The sequence below is a fragment of the Macrobrachium nipponense genome, chromosome 12, assembly GCF_015104395.2.
Source record: "Macrobrachium nipponense isolate FS-2020 chromosome 12, ASM1510439v2, whole genome shotgun sequence".
NCBI classification, from domain to species: Eukaryota; Metazoa; Arthropoda; class Malacostraca; order Decapoda; family Palaemonidae; genus Macrobrachium; species Macrobrachium nipponense.
In genome coordinates this window covers 50,229,492-50,248,294 of record NC_087205.1, presented here as the reverse complement: position 1 = coordinate 50,248,294, position 18,803 = coordinate 50,229,492, and the positions used below count along the sequence as shown (strand labels likewise).

General features: G+C 37.7%; 1 protein-coding gene across 16 annotated transcripts in view; it reads right to left on the bottom strand.

Moving 5' to 3' along the window:
• LOC135224522 (afadin-like) overlaps window positions 1-18,803 on the bottom strand; it is a 573,724-nt gene that overhangs the window by 42,888 nt on the left and 512,033 nt on the right. For all 16 annotated transcript variants that reach the window (XM_064263577.1, XM_064263587.1, XM_064263579.1 and 13 more), the window contains one exon: window positions 4,695-4,760. In XM_064263577.1, the coding sequence (XP_064119647.1) occupies window positions 4,695-4,760 (66 nt within the window). The remainder of the gene's footprint in view (window positions 1-4,694; window positions 4,761-18,803) is intronic.

Here is an 18,803-nt window from a genome sequence, read left to right as displayed (position 1 = left end):
TGTTCTCTTTTTACTAAAGTCTCTATAGACTCTATAGAGTATCCTAGTAATGAACTAACTCAGCATGAATTACCTCTACCTATAAGTCACATTATTTCACTCACTATGTTGAGCATTTGTGATTGTAAGTTTATATTCAATGGTGAATTTTATCAACAAATATTTGGCATGGCAATGGACAACCCTTTATCACCACTCCTCTCAAACTTGTACATGGAATACTTTGAAAAACGCTATTTACCTAATATCATTTATATTCCTTTAAAGTGGTATAGATATACTGATGATATTTTAGCCGTTTCGCCTGCTGGTATTGATGTAGAATTGGAAAAAGACAACTGCCTCCCTTTCTTAGACGTTTTGATACATAGAGAACCATTTCAATGTAAATTCAGTATTTATAGGAAACAAACAAATAACTTAACTTAATGTTCATTTCTATTCAGGCCACCATCTTAATATCAGAATATAAATTTTTCTTCTACGTTTTTACGAGCATTGCGCATTGTCAGTCCCTAATATTTGGATCAAGAAATTGAATACATAAGAAAAATAAGGAAAGATTTATGTTAGCCTTCACATATACTATTAGATATTTGCTATAATAAAGCCCACAAAAAGTTTTATAGTGCAAGCAACACGGAGAAAGAAACTTCTAAGAACATTCTCAGTTTGCCTTATTGAAACCATAAAATCACTGTTAAAATCTTTAAAGGTTAACCTCGTTTTTTCCAATAATAACACACTAAAAGGAATGCTAAAAAAAATGGCCCCAGGGAAAGCAACAATATATAAAATTCCATATATGGACTGCCCCTCCTTTTATGACGGGCAATCTAGCAAGAGCTTAGAAGTAAGAATCAAGCAGCATAAATATTCTGTCAAAACTGGGCAAACATCTATTGCAATATTCATTCATTTAATTGAAAACAACCACTGGATAAATTGGATTGGTAGTTCAGTAATTGCAAGATTAAAAGATGTCTTAAAGAAATCTTTTAGAATCTGCCATTATACAACTTACTTCCCATTGTAATTTTAATATTAGTCGTGGCCTGTTTCATTTAGACCCCTGTATCTGTAACATGTTTAAGAATGACCTTAAAGACACAATCACAGACTTAAATACAAATTAGTTGCCTCATAGATATTTTCTTTGTATATGTATGTTTAACATGTTTTGTGAATAAGTTTTTGTTTACCAGAGGATTGAATGTGGTCAGTTGCTGCCCTGCATTATCCTTTAATTGTCTTGTCCCTGTGTCTGAGCAGTTGGATTTAATCTTTTTGTAAACCTCGTAAATTGTACCCATGTTTGTGTTCATTTGAGAAGGTTACTAATTCTCCAGATGTGTTGGATTCTAGGTACTAATCTCCATATAATCCCTATCTGTCAGTTCCCCATGTATGTCAATCAGTCTGCTAAGTAAAGGACATTGAGTGGAAAGATCTTGTAGCTCTACTCCAGTGTTTCATTTTCCTTTGTGGCTTATACCTTTATTTATGCATTTATCACGTTCCAAACTTTCGGAATTCAGTTATACATACATAACACACACACACACACACACACACACACACACATATATATATATATATATATATATATATATATATATATATAATACATATAAGTATATAATATATATAATATATAATATAAGGAAGATGTATTATGTAGAGGCAGACTGGCCACTGTGGCGTTGTGGCGTTTGCCATATGGGGAGCTTGGTCAGGGCTGCTCAGGTTCGCTTGCTCAAAATGAGGAAGAAAAGGGAAAAGGGAAAGGAAAAAAAAAAAAAGAAAAGAAAAGAAATTTAGTCTCCATTTATAAAGCGTGAACTTGAGTTTCATCAGGATCCATCAAGATGAATGTATGTAATATGTATATGTATATGTATAATTGTATATATTTATATATATAATCATAATATATATAATATATATATATATATATAATATATATATATATATATATATTAATAAAGTTATATGCCACGAGGCAAAATAATTACGGAGTACCCGCGAGATCTTTCGAAGTTCAAATGAAATCTTTGAACGTCGAAAGATTTCGCGGATACTCCGTTGTTTATTTTCCTCGTGGCATATAACTTTATTTATGGATTTATCACGTTCCTAACTTTCGTGATTCAGTTATACGTAGCATACATACATACATACTACATACATATATATATATATATATATATATATATCATATATATATATATATATAATGTAAGTTTAGTTTTCTATGTATTTTATATTACAAAATCGGTTTCATTATAATTATTATGACTATATTATAGCCATTATCTCATTTTGGATACAAAAATATTAAATTTTCGCGATCAATTGTATATTATGCATGCGTATGGCAGTCCCTCTGTGGTGCATGCATTACACTCGGCAAAGTTTTGTGTTTTGTACATGTATGCTATGGTAAACCTCAAATTTTGACAAGCATGGCACTTGTAACTTATTTCAGATTTGTCAATTTGTCAATTTTCCTAATTTCATGCAAAGAACAGTTTTATGTTTTTGTTTGTTGCGCATTAGTAAAACAGTGAAAATATTATGATGAAATCAGCTATATGGCAAATTTGTGCTATGTTTAATCATGGATGTTCTATGGTTTAAGAATGATGATTATAGCCCAAACTAAATTCTCCAATGTATTGTAAGCCTAGACTTATTTCTGATAATAGTTTTAATTTCAAAACGAACAGCAAACAGTCATAGTCCATGTTTTGGGTTAATAATACATAGGAGACTCTGAACCTTGCAAGTTGAAAATTCATTGGTAAATTAAAAGTTTATGTAATTTTTAGTTTGAATAGTCTTTTATTGTATAACTGTTTTAATTTAATACTTGTGAATTAATTTGCATTTAATTAAATTTAATTTCAAATTTAATTATTGCTTTATAATTTGAATTAATTTTCTTGATAAACTTTGATTTAATTTTAATAATTCATTCAAGAATTAATTAAACTTTTGTTTTAAAGCAATAACAATGTCACTGAGATTGTGAATTTCACTAATATATTTTGAATTTTTATGAGAGTATCATTTACCACCAGTATTATATTTGATTTTTGTTTAGGTAGAAATATAGAATGGTAATTGTGCAGTTTTCCTCAAGTGAATTAGAACCAGGGAAATACTTAGATTTGAAATTGTTGAAGGAGTGATGCCCTTTAATTATATATATACAATAGCAAATTTTCACAACACCTAACTAAAATTATTGAAAGAGAAATTCTCTGTCTAAATATAAAACTCATATCTGACAACCCAAGCAAAATAGGCTCTTTTTTTCTGCTTCAAAGATCGTCTGCACCAGTTCATGCGATCTAACATGGTATACAAATTTACGCGCCCGGGATGTCCCGGTATTTACGTTGGATCGACTAGGCTGCTGCAGATGAGATACTGCAGTCACATGGGCTTTAGTTTTAGGACGGGTAAAAAATTAAGTAGGCCTGAACACTCAAACATAAAAAATCACGCAATCAATTGCAAGAATGAGTTGAAGATACAGCACTTCTCTATTTTAGGTTCAGTTAAGGACTCTGATTAACTAACCACTCTAGAGTCATTATATATTAAACGTCTTGTTCCCTCACTGAATAGTGGAGTTTCATCTTCTCCGCTTTATCTGGCATAGTCAACGTTTTAACTTCTTGCCCAAGTCTAGTCATTCTACTTCCTTCCTTCTCAACTAACGGTTGGTTGCGCCTTGGCATTTGTTTTTTGTGTACTTTTTACTTTTTCGTTTTACTTGTCGTTAATTTTTAGTCCTTTCTGTCAATTCTAAGTTAATTTTAGTCTTGTATTTTTCACTATATTAAGAATCCTGTTTTTATTTAATGTTAATATGTACGTGTTTTTATCTCAACTGACTGAAGATGCACAATGTATGTGCGAAACGTCTCAAATAAATGTTTCTTCCTTCTGATGTGGTTGTCTGTGAATTCCTGAATGGATGTTTGTGATATACCTGCATAGCCTATATATATATATATATATATATATATATATATATATATATATATATATATATATATATATATATATATATAAATTGCTTTGGTAAAATAGTCGAGAATGGATAAAAATGAGCCAGGAGGGAGTTTTTCTCTCATCTAATGCGCTAATCTTTGGAATTCCGAAAACAACTATTACCAAAGGTGGTCCAATTCGATTTCACGAAGACATCTGTTCGCAAGTCTCCTGTGAAAAAGGGCTCAATCCAGCCAGCATCAGCAATAGCGCTGAAACGATCAGAGCTCTTGGTGAACATACATCATGTCAACAACCATAACACAACACTTACGAAGCCATTTCTTTTGATTGTATCATAGTCAATGTAAGCGGGAACCCAATAAGGGGGCTTCAAGGAACTGTTTAATAAGGCAGGTTGCCAACCGGCTATTCAAATTAAGTAAGGAAATGGAATGACATCAAAAGGATGAGGTGAAAGAAGAGAAATCAATTCAACCTGACAAAAGGTTACAAAATGGCGCCAAGTCTAAAACACCATGATCACATCTTGAAGAAACACTCAAGTATCGAGGCAATCTGAGGAAGTAAAGCCACATGAGAGAGAGAGAGAGAGAGAGAGAGAGAGAGAGAGAGAGAGAGAGAGAGAGAGAGAGAGAGAGAGAGAGAGAGAAGGGTGTACAACTAACCTGGTCAGCAGCGCCTCCAGGAACAACACTCTTGATGTAGATGCCAAGTTTGTCTTGATTAACGCCCTGCAAAAAAGGAAGGAGAAACGTTAGATGAGCGGTGCTCCTCACACACATACACACACACTCTGCAAGTTTCATATTTCGAAATACCATTGTCAAAATCGGTACTGGAATGTTAAAAGAATAACAATTAAAAAAAAAACTTACATTAATAAAACCTTAACGAAAAAATTGTAGCCAAATCGCTGTTTCAAATCAGCTAAAACCAAAGACCTGCAAACAATTTACATACAGAATATACATATAATACGTATGAATTACGAAATCAGGAACTTCAGAGCTGAAGTAATACTGCTCTAATTAAACGTTTTCCTTCTCCACCACTAACTGTAGTTTCTTGTGCAATTATAGCTCAAGACAGACAGACAGTTAACTTGATTAAACAGAAATCATGGGGGCTGTAAAGGCATCATTAACAGAAGAACCTAAACAAAATGACCTCTTGCCAGCCAAAAAGGAGAGAGAGAGAGAGAGAGAGAGAGAGAGAGAGAGAGAGAGAGAGAGAGAGAAAGCAAATCTTTAAAATAGGCTAGAAGAGGGAGTCTGGGCATTCCTGTAGGCGTGATGTGTAGAAGTGCCCAGGAGAACAAAGACGGAATGTGTAGAAGAAATGCCTAGTCAACTTTTCATTATGGAAGTGAAATGTGGTTTCAACATTAAAGTAAAATTAACTAAAGCGCAAGTGGTGGAGATATATTGTCTAGGTATTATATGGCAAGAGAGAATTTATAAAGTGGTAAAAAACGTCTATACAACTGAAAAGGAAGATCAAGAGAAGAAGAAAAGTTGGTGCCTATGAAGTGTGGCTGGGAGGAGGAGGAGGAGGAGGAGGAGGAGGAGGAAACACTGCCCTGATATAAGAGCAAAAATGTTGACATGAAATAATCTTGTCACCCGTCAAGGACAAGAGTTTGCGAAATTCATTATTAATCGAAATGCCCTTAGGAGAGCGATTTACTTATAGTGTCCCAGGGCCCCTAGTTTTTGGAAAAGTGACTCAAATTCGGGGATTATGAAAATGAACAAACCGTGGTGTGAATTTTTTTTTTCTATTTGATCAGTACCAATACACATTGAATGCAAGCAGTAATTCGTGGCGACATAAGCTGACCTGCAAAAAAAAAAAAAAAAAAAAAAAAAAAAAAAAAAAAAAAAAAAAAAAAAAAAAAAAAAAAAAAAAAAAAAAAAAAAAAAAAAAAAAAAAAAAAAAACGAGCGAAGCCCAGGAAGTGTGGGTACTACAATGTGTGCAGAAAATAATACATTCGAAAGAAACCTTACAGCCCGCCTCTTGACATTAAGAAAAGAAACCATTGTATTTACCGTGTACGTACACTACCTAACCAGAGATAGAGAGAGAGCGCGCGTCTTGGCTAGCGGTTATTGAGGGCTATAGTTGGGCACGGACTTGGGAGTGGGCATCCAAGAGGAAGTAGGAGTGAGGAGGCAGCGGTGAAACTTGGCCGTGACCTCACTTTCCCGCCTGTACCTGCCACCAAGTAGGGTGCACAGTACCGGTATCTATCTATAAGTATCTACCTGCTGCTGACCTTACCGCTTTCTTCGTTCTACCTTCGCACATAGAAAACCTGTCGTGCTTCCATTTCGGTTTCCAAATTGTAAAACAGCAAACGGCACATTTCCTAGTTATCATAATGAAAGTGGCTGAAGAAATGTTATGAAAATGTTTATTCAGTTATATTCCCAATTTATTTAATTAATATATGCTCAAATGCCAGAGAAAAATATTCCTCGGTTAATCATGACACCTCGATTCACGTAACGTTGAACAACATTTATCGAACCTCTGATTCAAGCAAAAGAAAAGGACCACCAAAGAAAACCCGACTTCCCTCCACTATAATAGCTGCTTGGCAGCAAAGGGGGTAAGGGGTTAAGGGGGAAGTGGGAAGGGGTAACGGGTTGGCTGGGCTGTGCACTGCGACGGACTGCACTCTTGGAGGACTGCACTGCATGGCCGGCCACCGGTGGTTGTGGTCGGACAGACCGAAAATCTTCAGCTGGTCTCGGCCGTGTTTTGGACACCATAGCATTAACCAGGATGAATCGAGTGCTCAAGTCATCGACGAGACCCCATGCATAGAACGTCACCATTCTTACACTCAACACGTCTATGCGGTCAGGCTACACATGCCACCTCATCCAAGTTTTCAGAACAGATTAAGAGAGATCGACTGCTTTTGACAGCAACACTGAGAACGAACAAAAACGCTATTCATGACGAAGGAGAGCAACGGTGCGACGAATATGAATCCCATAGACATCAATCACACATTCATACAAAGCAGCCAAGAAATTTATTCATTAACCAGTTAAGTCAGCATCTGCAAACAAGAATGACCGCACATCAACGAAAAACAATATGAAAACTCAAGTTCATCAATATTAGTCATAATATTAGGTTTTATTTCAATGAATACTGCTCTTAACCTCAGAACTCCAGCTTCTCATAAAATAGTGCAATCTAATCGTCTTGCTGTGTCAGCATCCATATAGCGTGCAGACCGCGAAGCCCAGTTCTTATAATATACATAAGCCTTGATCTTCTTCGCCGGCAAAACTTGGAAGAAGCCCTCTACATATCAGTGCCCTGCTTCTTTACCTTTATCTATTCACAAAATCTTCTCATGTGAACTTAAGAAAAATTCTTTTATTTCTTAAATTTCTCTCATTATTATCATCTCCCTCTGCACTACTACTATACATCCATTTTCGCACCAGTCCATTTTGTCCTGTGCGCATATTGTGAATGGCGTAACACCCAAACTGGGCGCCGCACCACACAAACACACACTATAAGGCATTTGAATTTGGAAGAGCAGTAAACAACGCAAAGTCATAAGCGATGAACCAACTGTTGTGTCAATGTGTAGTCAATCTGTTCTTGTGCCGAGAGTAAACTGTGTTGACTTACTAAAGGCAAACGGGGCTCTCACCATACTGCATGTCAAAACATAGTGAGAAATTATTTAAAGATACTGTGGATAAAATGCACGTCCTTTTAAAATATGCACTGAAGGTTCCCATGACCAAATCTGTTAAAACAAAGAAGGGGGGGGTCTGACAAACTAAAATGCATGGGGAAACTGCAGGAAGCTCAGAATGGTTGATTAACGATGTAGTATGTAAATAATAAATAAAATAAAGTAAATGCAAGGCCATTTACTAAGAAACATAGAAACTGAAAAATTCACTCACACTGGGATGACTGGGAAAATATTCATTTCCATCTATTATCATCCATCAGGATTGAATGACGCCTGCTGTGCGTCTCGTCTGCTCTTCTTATAACATCAACCCATCACAGCCCCACTACGTACTTCCCCACAAGACAGGAGTGAATTAAATGGCACTGGCAGTGGCTGAATTTGCAACTATCACATAAAAAAAATGCATCGAGGCGGTTTTAATGACACAATAATAGTCATTATAATGCACAATAATATAGTCATAATAATCATCATGATGTTGGCAAACGCTTGCCAGTACGATTTCAGTCCGCAGGTTAAGGGTAACTGCCACATCGACATGGCGTAGTAATTATTATACGGGACAGCATCCAGACAGCTTCACCCATCAACATGCACAGCCATTCATCATCGCGAAAAGAAACCGTCGTTTTCAACAAAAATCTCAGGTTCATTATGAGTGTCGAAAGCACATCCTGACGCGATGACGAACTGGATATACGAATCTCTTTGCGCGGCCGGAACTGTATCTTCATCACAACTTCCGTCGGCATCATCATCATTAGGACAGCAGCCACAGGAAGTGAGGGAAACGGCATTTATTACTAACTCGTTTCTTCTGCTATCTTCACTTCTAATAACAATTCCGCAATAAATCAAGTTGTTCAATTTCAAAAATATTTCAAGGAGATATTTACGTACATTTCCTCCGACTGAACGGGATGAAGGCTGCGTTTTCACTCCAGTGGTGAGAACAATCTTCCCAAACAAGATGACGGGAAAAATTAATGAAAAATCTTTGAAGGAAGCTCAAATCAGAACAAGCAGCGCCACATCCAGTAACCACTGAAGAGGCCAGAAAACCTTGCATGAACTCTTATACAACCTTCTCCGCAGCCAAGGCTACAATTTCATGGTAGTTTAAGTCACCTCACAACTGGAACGCATTACTCAATAGAAATCGAGGTCAATCATTATTAAAAAAAAAATAAAGTAACATTTTCTTCAATGCCAAAGTGATGTGACACATGAGTAACCAGCAACTGCTACTAAACTGCCGTATTTGTCGTCTGATGTTTGCACTGTTCAGAGAGAGAGAGAGGAGAGAGAGAGAGAGAGAGACGACTGGAGGACGAGACGACTCGAGAACGGGACAAGTACGGGAGAGAGAGACGAGAGAGAGAGAGAGAGAGAGAGAGAGAGAGAGAGAGAGAGAGAGAAAGGAGCAATCTTATACACATAAGTTCCCTCTTGAGTAAAGGAACTTATTAACAGATGGTTTTGCAATAGAGCTCTTGAACTTTGTTTTGCTCATGTAACGCAAGACAAGCAGAATGGACTCGTTAATACCAATTTTCCTTAATAAAAGGAAAACTCTATCATGATTCACTGAGAAAGACGATGATGGAGAATGAAAGGAAACCAAAAACAATAGCGGAGAATGAAAGGACAAAAAACGGTGATGGAGAATGAAAGCAAACAAAAAACAATGTCAGAGCGTGAAAGCAAACCAAAAACAACGTCAAAGAATGAAAGCAAGCCAAAAACGACTTTGCAGAATTTAAAAAAAACTCAAAACAATGATTGGAGACTGAAAACCAACCCAAACCGATAATGGAGAATAACAGTAAACCAAAACGACAGTGGAGAATGAAAGCATACCAAAAACGATGATGGATAATGAAAACAAACCCAAAACAAAGATGGAGAATGAAGAAATGACAAACTGAAGATGGAGCAAAATATCAAAGCTAACATAATGGTGGAGAATGAAAACAAACCCAAAACAATGATGGAGAATGAAAGCAAACCCAAACTGATAATTGAGAATGAAGCAAACCCAAAACGATAGCGGAGAATGTAAACAAACACATATCAATGATGGAAAATGAAAAACACAATAATGGAGAATGAAAGCAAACCCCAAAACAATAATGGAGAATGAAGCAAACCAAAAATTATGATGGAGAATGAAATCATATCCAACAGGATGATGAGAATGAAATCAAACGCAAAAACAATGATGGAGAATGAAAGAAAAAAAACCGTGATGGAGAATGAAATAACCAACGACAATGATGGAGAATGAAAACAAAGGTAACACAATGGGAAAACAAAGGTAATACAATGGTGTAGAATGAAAACAAATCCAAACCAATGATGGAGAATGAAAACAAAGGTAACACAATGGTGTAGAATGAAAACAAATCCAAACCAATGATGGAGAATGAAACGAAATTCAAAACTATGATGGTTTCTTTCATTCTCTATCATAGTTTTGAATTTACTTTCATTCTCCAGCAAACCCAAAACAACGGTGGTGAATGAAAGCAAGTACAAAATGATGGTGGGAATTAAAAACAAACCCAAAACGATGGAGGAGAATGCAAACCAACCCAATATGATGGTGGAGAATGAAGGCAAACCCAAAAATGGAGAAGAATGAAGGCAAACCCAAAATGATGGAGGAGAATGAAGGCAAACCCAAAATATTGGTAGAGAATGAAGGCAAACCCAAAATGATGGAGGAGAATGAAGGCAAACCCAAAATATTGGTAGAGAATGAAGGCAAACCCAAAATAATGGTGAGAATGAAGGCAAACCCAAAATGCTGGTGGAGAATGAAGGCAAACCCTAATTGATGGAGGAGAATGAAGGCAAACCCAAAATGTTGGTAGAGAATGAAAGCAAACCCAAATTGATGGTGGAGAATGAAGGCAAACCCTAATTGATGGAGGAGAATGAAGGCAAACCCGCCTAAAATTGTGGAGATGAAGGCAAACCCTAATTGATGGAGGAGAATGAAGGCAAACCCAAAATGATGGAGGAGAATGAAGGCAAACCCAAAATGATGGAGGAGAATGAAGGCTAACCCAAAATATTGGTGGAGAATGAAGGCAAACCCAAATTGACGGAGGAGAATGAAGGCAAACCCAAAATGATGGAGGAGAATGAAGGCAAACCCAAAATGATGGAGGAGAATGAAGGCAAACCCAAAATGGAGAAGAATGAAGGTCAAACCCAAATTGACGGAGGAGAATGAAGGCAAACCCAAAATATTGGTAGAGAATGAAGGCAAAACCCAAAAATGCTGGGGAGACAAATGACGGGCAAACCCAAAAACAAAATGCTGTGGAGAATGAAGGCAAACCAAAAATGCTGGTGGAGGAAGGAAGGCCAAACCCAAAACAAATTGAACCCGGGAGAGAATAATGAAGGCAAACCCAAAATGTTGGTAGAGAATGAAAGCAAACCCAAATTGATGGTGGAGAATGAAGGCAAACCCAAAATAATGGTGGAGAATGAGGGCAAACCCAAAATAATGGTGGAGAATGAAGGCAAACCCAAAATGCTGGTGGAGAATGAAGGAAAACCCTAATTGATGGTGGAGAATGAAGGCAAACCCAAAATGCTGGTGGAGAATGAAGGCAAACCCAAAATGATGGTGGAGAATGAAGGCAAACCCAAAATAATGGTGGAGAATGAAGGCAAACCCAAAATATTGGTGGAGAATGAAGGCAAAAAAAAAAAAAAACCCCCCCCAAATTGACGGAGGAGAATGAAGGCAAAACCCTAAAATGTTGGGAAGAGAAATGAAAAAGCAAACCCAAATTGATGGTGGAGAATGAAGGGAACCCCAAATTGATGGAGGAGAATGGAGGCAAAACCAAAACGATGGAGGAGAATGAAGGCAAACCCAAAGTGTTGGTGGAGAATGAAGGCAAACCCAAAATATTGGTAGAGAAAGAAGGCAAACCCAAAATATTGGTAGAGAATGAAAGGCAAACCCTAAAATAATTGGGCTAGAGAACGAAGGCAAACCCAAAATTATGGTAGAGAATGAAGGCAAACCCAAAAATGCTGGGGGGGTGGGAGAATGAAGGCAAACCCAAAAATAATGGTGGATAATGAAGGCCAAACCCAAAATAAATGGGGTGGAGAATGAAGGCCAAACCAAAATGATGGAGGAGAATGGAGAGGCAAACCCAAAAATATTGGTTAGAGAATGAAGGCCAAACCCAAAATGCAGGTTGGATAATGAAGGGCAAACCCAAAACCAAAAATATTGGTTAGAGAATGGAAGGCAAACCCAAAATGATGGAGGTGAGAATGAAGGCAAACCCAAAAAACCCAAAATATTGGTAGTTAGAATGAAGGCAAACCCAAAATGCTGGTGGCGAATGAAGGCAAACAACAATGGGGTGGAAGGAATGAAGGCCAAACCCAAAATTGACGGAGTTAGGAATGAAGGCAACCCAAAATGCTTGGTAAATCAGAATGAAAGGCCAAAACCCAAAATTGATGGTGTGAGAATAGCAAACCAAAATTAATGGTGGAGAATGAAGGCAAACCCAAAAATTAATGTGAGAATGAGAGGCAAACCAAAAGGCTTGTGGAGAATTGCAGGAAAACCCTGAATTGATGGTGGAGAATTGAAGGCAAACCAAAAATGCTTGGTGGAGAATGAAAGCAAACCCAAATTGAAATGTGGAAAAGACCCAAATGAAGGCAAACCAAAAATAATGGTGGAAGAATGAAGGGCAACCCCCAAAAAAATTATTGGTGGGACGGAATGAAGGCAACCAAATTGGCACAGGAGGAGAAATCGAAAGGCCCAAAAACCCCAAAATGTATGGTAGGAGAATGAAAGGCAAAACCCCAAATGGGATGGTGGAGAATGCAGGAACCCCAAATTTGGAATGAAGGAGAATGGAGGCAAAACCCAAAACGATGGAGCGAGAATGAGGCACCAAAGTTTGGCGTGGAGGAATGAAGGCACACCAAAATATGGTAAGGAGAAAGAAGGCAAAACCCAAAAATTTGTAGAGAATGAAGCAAAACCCTGGGTGTGTGGGTTAAGAAGAAGGAACGACGCAAAACCAACAAATATTTTGTAAGACAGAATGGAGGCAAAACCCAAAATGCTGGGGGGAAAGAATGAAGCCAAAACCCAAAATAATGGTGTTATTAATGCAAGCAAAAAAAAAAAAAAACAAAAAAAAAAAAAACAAAAAAAAAAAAAAAAAAACCCAAATAAATGTGCGAAGGAAATTGAGGCAAACCCAAAAGATCGCGAGGAAGAATGGAGGCAACCCCCAAAATTCATTGGTAGAAGATGAAGGCAAACCCCAAAAATGCACGTTTTGGATAATGAAGGCAAAACAAAATATTGGTTAATGGAGAATGAAGGCAAACCCAAAAAATTTGATGGAGGGAGAATGAAGGCAAACCCAAAAAATATTGTAGAGATGGTAAGGCAAACCAAAAAATGCTGGGGAAGAATGAAGGCAAACCCAAAATAATTGGTTAGAGAATGAAGGCAAACCAAAAGGCTTGGTGGAGGAATGAACGGCAAAACCCAAAATTGAACGGAGGAGAATGGGGCAAAGGCACAAAACCCAAAAATGTTGGTAAGGAGAATGAGAAGAAAACCAAATTGATGGTGACCGAAAAACGAATGAAGGGAACCCAAATTGATGGAGGCAGGATGGGAGGCAAAACCCAACGATGGAGGAGAATGAAGGCAAACCCAAAAGTGTTGGATTGGAGAATGAAGGCAAAACCCAAAAATGAATGGAGGAAGAATTGAAGGCAAAACCCAAAACATGGAGAGAATTAGGAAGTCAAACCAAAAACAGGTCGAATGGAAGGAATGAGAAACCCAAAATCATTTAGTAGAGAATGAAGGCAAACCCCAAAATATTGCTAGAGAATGAGGCAAACCAAAATGTGACTGGAGAATGAAGGCAAACCAAATAATGGTCGAGAATAAGGCAAACCAAAATAATGGGCGCAGAATGAAGCAACCAAAAATGATGGGCGGAGAATGGAGGCCAAACCCAAAAATATTGGTAGAGAATGCAAGGCAAAACCAAAACTGAGAGAGAATGAAGCAAAACCCAAAATGATAGAGGAGAATGAAGGCAACCCAAAAAAAGGTAAAATTTGGTAGAGAATGAAGGCAACCCTAAATGTTTTGGAGGAGAATGAGGCAAACCCAAATTGATGAGGAGAATGAAGGCAAACCCAAAATGTTGGAGGAGAATGAGGCCAAACCCAAAATTTTGAGGAGAATGAGGGCAAACCCAAAAATTTTGGATTGGGAATGAAGCAAAACCCTAAATGACAGAGAGAAATGAAGGCAAAACCCAATTGATGGGAGGAGATGAAGGCCAAAACCCAATGTTTGGAAGGAGAATGAAAGGCAAACCCAAATGTTGGAGGGGAATGAAGGCAAACCCTCCAAATGATGGAGGAGAATTGAAGGCAAACCCAAAATGTTGGGGGAGGAATGAAGGCAAACCCCAAAAATGTTGGAGAGAATGAAGGCAAAAAACCCGTGTTTTAAGGAAGAATGAAGGCAAACCCAAAATGGTTTGGAGGATAATGAAGCCCAAACCCAAATTGATGGAGAAAGAATAAAGGTCTCCCAAAATGTTGGTGGAGAATGAAGGCAAAACCCAAAATGGAGGAAATGAGGGCAAAAACCAAATTGATGGAGGAAATGAAGGCAAACACAAATGTTTAAAGGAGAATGAAGGCCAACCGAAATGTTGGAGGAGAATGAAAGGCAAAACCCAAAATGGTTTTGGGAGGAGAATGAAGGCAAACCCTAAATGATGGAGGGAAATGAAGGCAAACCCCAAAATGGTTGGAGGAGGAATGAAGGCAAACCCCTAATGATGGAGGATAATGAGGCAACCCAAAATTTGGAGGATAAATGAAGGCAAACCCTAAATGAAGGAAGGAGGAATGAAGGCCAAAACTCAAAATGGTTGGAGGAGAATGAAGGCAAACCCTAAATGACGGAGGAGAATGAAGGCAAACTCAAAATGTTGGAGGAGAATGAAGGCAAACCCTAAATGATGGAGGAGAATGAAGGCAAACCCAAAATGTTGGAGGAGAATGAAGGCCAAACCTTAAAATGATGGAAGGAATAAAGCAAACCCAAATTGATGGAAGGAGAATGAAGGCCAAATCAAAAGGTTGGAGGAGAATGAAGGGCAAACCCTAAATGATGGAGGAAAGAATGAAAGGAAAACGCCCCTAAATGACCAAGAAGGAATGAAGGCAACCAAAATGGATTGGAAGGGAAATGAAAGGCAATCCCAAAATTTAAAAGGAGAAAGAAGGCAAAATCAAATTGATGGAGGATGATGAAGGCAAAATCAAATTGATGGAGGAGAATGAAGGCAAACCCTAAATGATGGAGGAGAATGAAGGCAAACCCAAATTGATGGAGGAGAATGAAGGCAAACCCTAAATGATGGAGGAGAATGAAGGCAAACCCAAATTGATGGAGGAGAATGAAGGCAAACCCAAAATGTTGGAGGAGAATGAAGGCAAACCCAAAATGATGGAGGAGAATGAAGGCAAACCCAAAATGATGGAGGAGAATGAAGGCAAACCCAAAATTATTGGTTAGAGAATGAAGGCAAACCCAAAATGAGGGAGGAGAATTGAAGGCACACCCAAAATATGGTAATAGAAGACAAATGAAGGCAAAATAAAATTGGATGGAGGAGGAATGAAGGCAAACCCAAAATAATTGGTGGAGAATGAAGGCAAACCCAAAAAGATGGAGGATGAATGAAGGCCACCCAAAAACCCAAAATATGGTGGAGAATTGGAAGGCAAACCCAAAAAAACGGTTGGAAGAATGAAGGCAAACCCAAATAATTGGTTAGGAGAATGAAGGCAAACCCAAAATATTGGTAGTGGAAGGAGAATGAAGGCAAACCCAAAATAATGGTGGAGAATGAAGGCAAACCCAAAATATTGGTAGAGAATGAAGGCAAACCTAAAATATTGGTAGAGAATGAAGGCAAACCCAAAATATTGGTAGAGAATGAAGGCAAACCCAAAATAATGGTGGAGAATGAAGGCAAACCCAAAATGGGATAAGGAAGGAGGCAAACCCAAAAAAGTATTGGTAAGAGAATGAAGGCAAACCCAATAAATGGATGGGAGGAGAATGAAGGCATAACCCAAAAATGTAGGGAGAAGAAGGCAAACCCCAAAATTTAATGGAGGAAAGAATGAAGGCAAACCCAAAATATTGGTAGAGAATGAAGGCAAACCCAAAATATTGGTAGAGAATGAAGGCAAACCCAAAATGAATGGTGGGGAGAATGGGAAGGCCCACCCAAAATATTGTGCCGAGAATGAAGGCAAACCCAAAATATTGGTAGAGAATGAAGGCAAACCCAAAATGCTGGTGGAGAATGAAGGCAAACCCAAAATAATGGTGGAGAATGAAGGCAAACCCAAAATAATGGTGGAGAATGAAGGCAAACCCAAAAGACCTGATGGAGAACCCAAATGAGGCAACCCAAAATAAACCCAGAATGAAAGGAAAGGTAAAATGAAGGCAAACCCAGAATGATGGAGAAAATGAAGGCAAACCCAGAATGATGGAGAAAATGAAGGTAAACCCAAAATGATGGAGGAGAATGAAGGCAAAAACCAAAATGATGGAGAAGAAGGCAAAAGATGGTGGAGAATGAAGGCAAAAACCAAAATGATGGATGGAGAGAATGAAGGCAAAAACCAAAATGATGAGGAGAAATGAGGCACCAAAATGATGGTGGAGAATGAAGGCAAAAACCAAAATGATGGAGGAGAATGAAGGCAAAAACCAAAATGATGGTGGAGAATGAAGGCAAAAACCAAAATGATGGTGGAGAATGAAGGCAAAAACCAAAATGATGGTGGAGAATGAAGGCAAAAACCAAAATGATAGAGGAGAATGAAGGCAAAAACCAAAATGATGGAGGAGAATGAAGGCAAAATCCAAAATGATGGTGGAGAATGAAGGCAAAAACAAAAATTGATGGAGGAGAATGAAGGCAAAAACAAAAATGATGGATGGAGATGAATGAAGGCAAAAAACCAAAAAAAAACCAAAAATGATGGAGGAGAATGAAGGCAAAAACCAAAAGATGTTTGGTGAGAATGAAGGCAAAAATCAAAATGATGGTGGAGAATGAAGGCAAAAACCAAAATGATGGTGGAGAATGAAGGCAAACCCATAACCTTTCCCATTACCGTATGCAATTGTTAGTCGTCTTATCTCATAATTTGTTTCAATATTACCATTACCGTATTGTCATATGTAGTTTGACGTCTATATAATAATAATAATAATAATAATAATAATAATAATAATAATAATAATAATAATAATAATAATAATAATAATAATAATGTCGATCGTGGTTTTAAATAGCCTAAGAATTTCAACGGCTTCTCATAAGAAAGTGATGAATAAGACGGTTATTAACAGTCTCGACGAAAGTAGATGGAGAATATCCATACCTTGTGACTGTTAAAATGGGTTCATCTTATAGGTCAGGAGATCTACTGCGTGACCAAGAATTTACAATGCGTTAAAAACGATACCTACCACAACATATTTGCTTCCACAAGTGTCAGTGCTTTAGCAAGCACCGCAAGAAGGGATAGAAAGAGGGAAATTCTGCCTGGATCGAAAGTATAAAAATCTATTAGTTACTTGAAAATCCGTTTATCTTGTCTTCCGTCATCCTGAAATCAGATCTGTATCATACTAGAAGAGGTGACTTCCATTTTTCTTGACACTCTCTTGGCTTTCACACCATACTATGAAAATGATAACTGAAGTCTGCCAAACGAGACATCATCGCTCAACACAGCCATAAAGAAATTATCTGTTCATAGACTACAGAAGACTTATGTTATCTAGCTGACCATCCGTATTCAACACCACAATTTGTACGTAAAATGCAACAACTTTCTTGTAATACAGACACTACATAAAGTTACCAACCAATAAGAAAAGCTATTGATTCGATAAAACGAATGCCTTACTACTAGCCAAACTGCAGCATTTCCAAGGCATAACTTATTTATGTATTATTATTATTATTATTATTATTATTATTATTATTAATTAATAATAATAATAACAACAATAATAATAATAATAATAATAATAAAATGACTACACATTCATACGAATCAGGGCAATGTAAAGTAAATGTCCTCGGCAGTTTGCACATATGTGAAAAACTCGAAGAAAGTAAAAGGTGAACCCAAAAGAGCATCTACGTACTACATACACACCAGCCGCAATACGTAAGGGTTAAAGAAAAAGCAAGATAACGGTGCATAGAGTTTCGAGTTCCTCTAAAATTCAACAGGACGGGTCCTAATATCTATGTATGCAACTGGAACAAGGTTGGTTCTTATAGAAGACTTCGGAATAAGGAAAGCGAACCTATAACTTCATTTTCCGAAAAGTCTTATCAAAATAACAGTGTCATTCCTAGGAGGAGGAATGTAAGATTTATACAGCAGTTAGTATATGAAGACTCACGCCGACCAGAAAGTGGTGAAATATAAGCTCCGTTTTCGAAAGAGAACCGCCCACAGACACAGTCGCTCTTCAAATCCTGTTCCATTATTACCTATGAATGCCGTGACGCAAGCAGCGTCCTTCAACATTAAAAAAAAAGTACAGAATACGCAAATAGGTGTTGTTATAATTATGACATCACATATCCTGACTAGGAAAACGTCACTTCCTTCATTTCCTATTAACAAATGACACTCAAATCATAACGTTTGTTTGTTTGTTTGTATGTATGGTGTTTTACGTTGCTTGGAACCAGTAGTTATTCAGCAACGGGACCACCGGCTTTATGTGACTTCCGAACCACGTCGAGAGTGAATTTCTATCTCCAGAAATACACATCTCTCACTCCTCAATGGAATGGCCAAGAATCGAACTCGCGACCACAGAGGTGGAACGCCAACACCATACCACCCACGCCACCGAGGCGCTTTCAAATCATCAC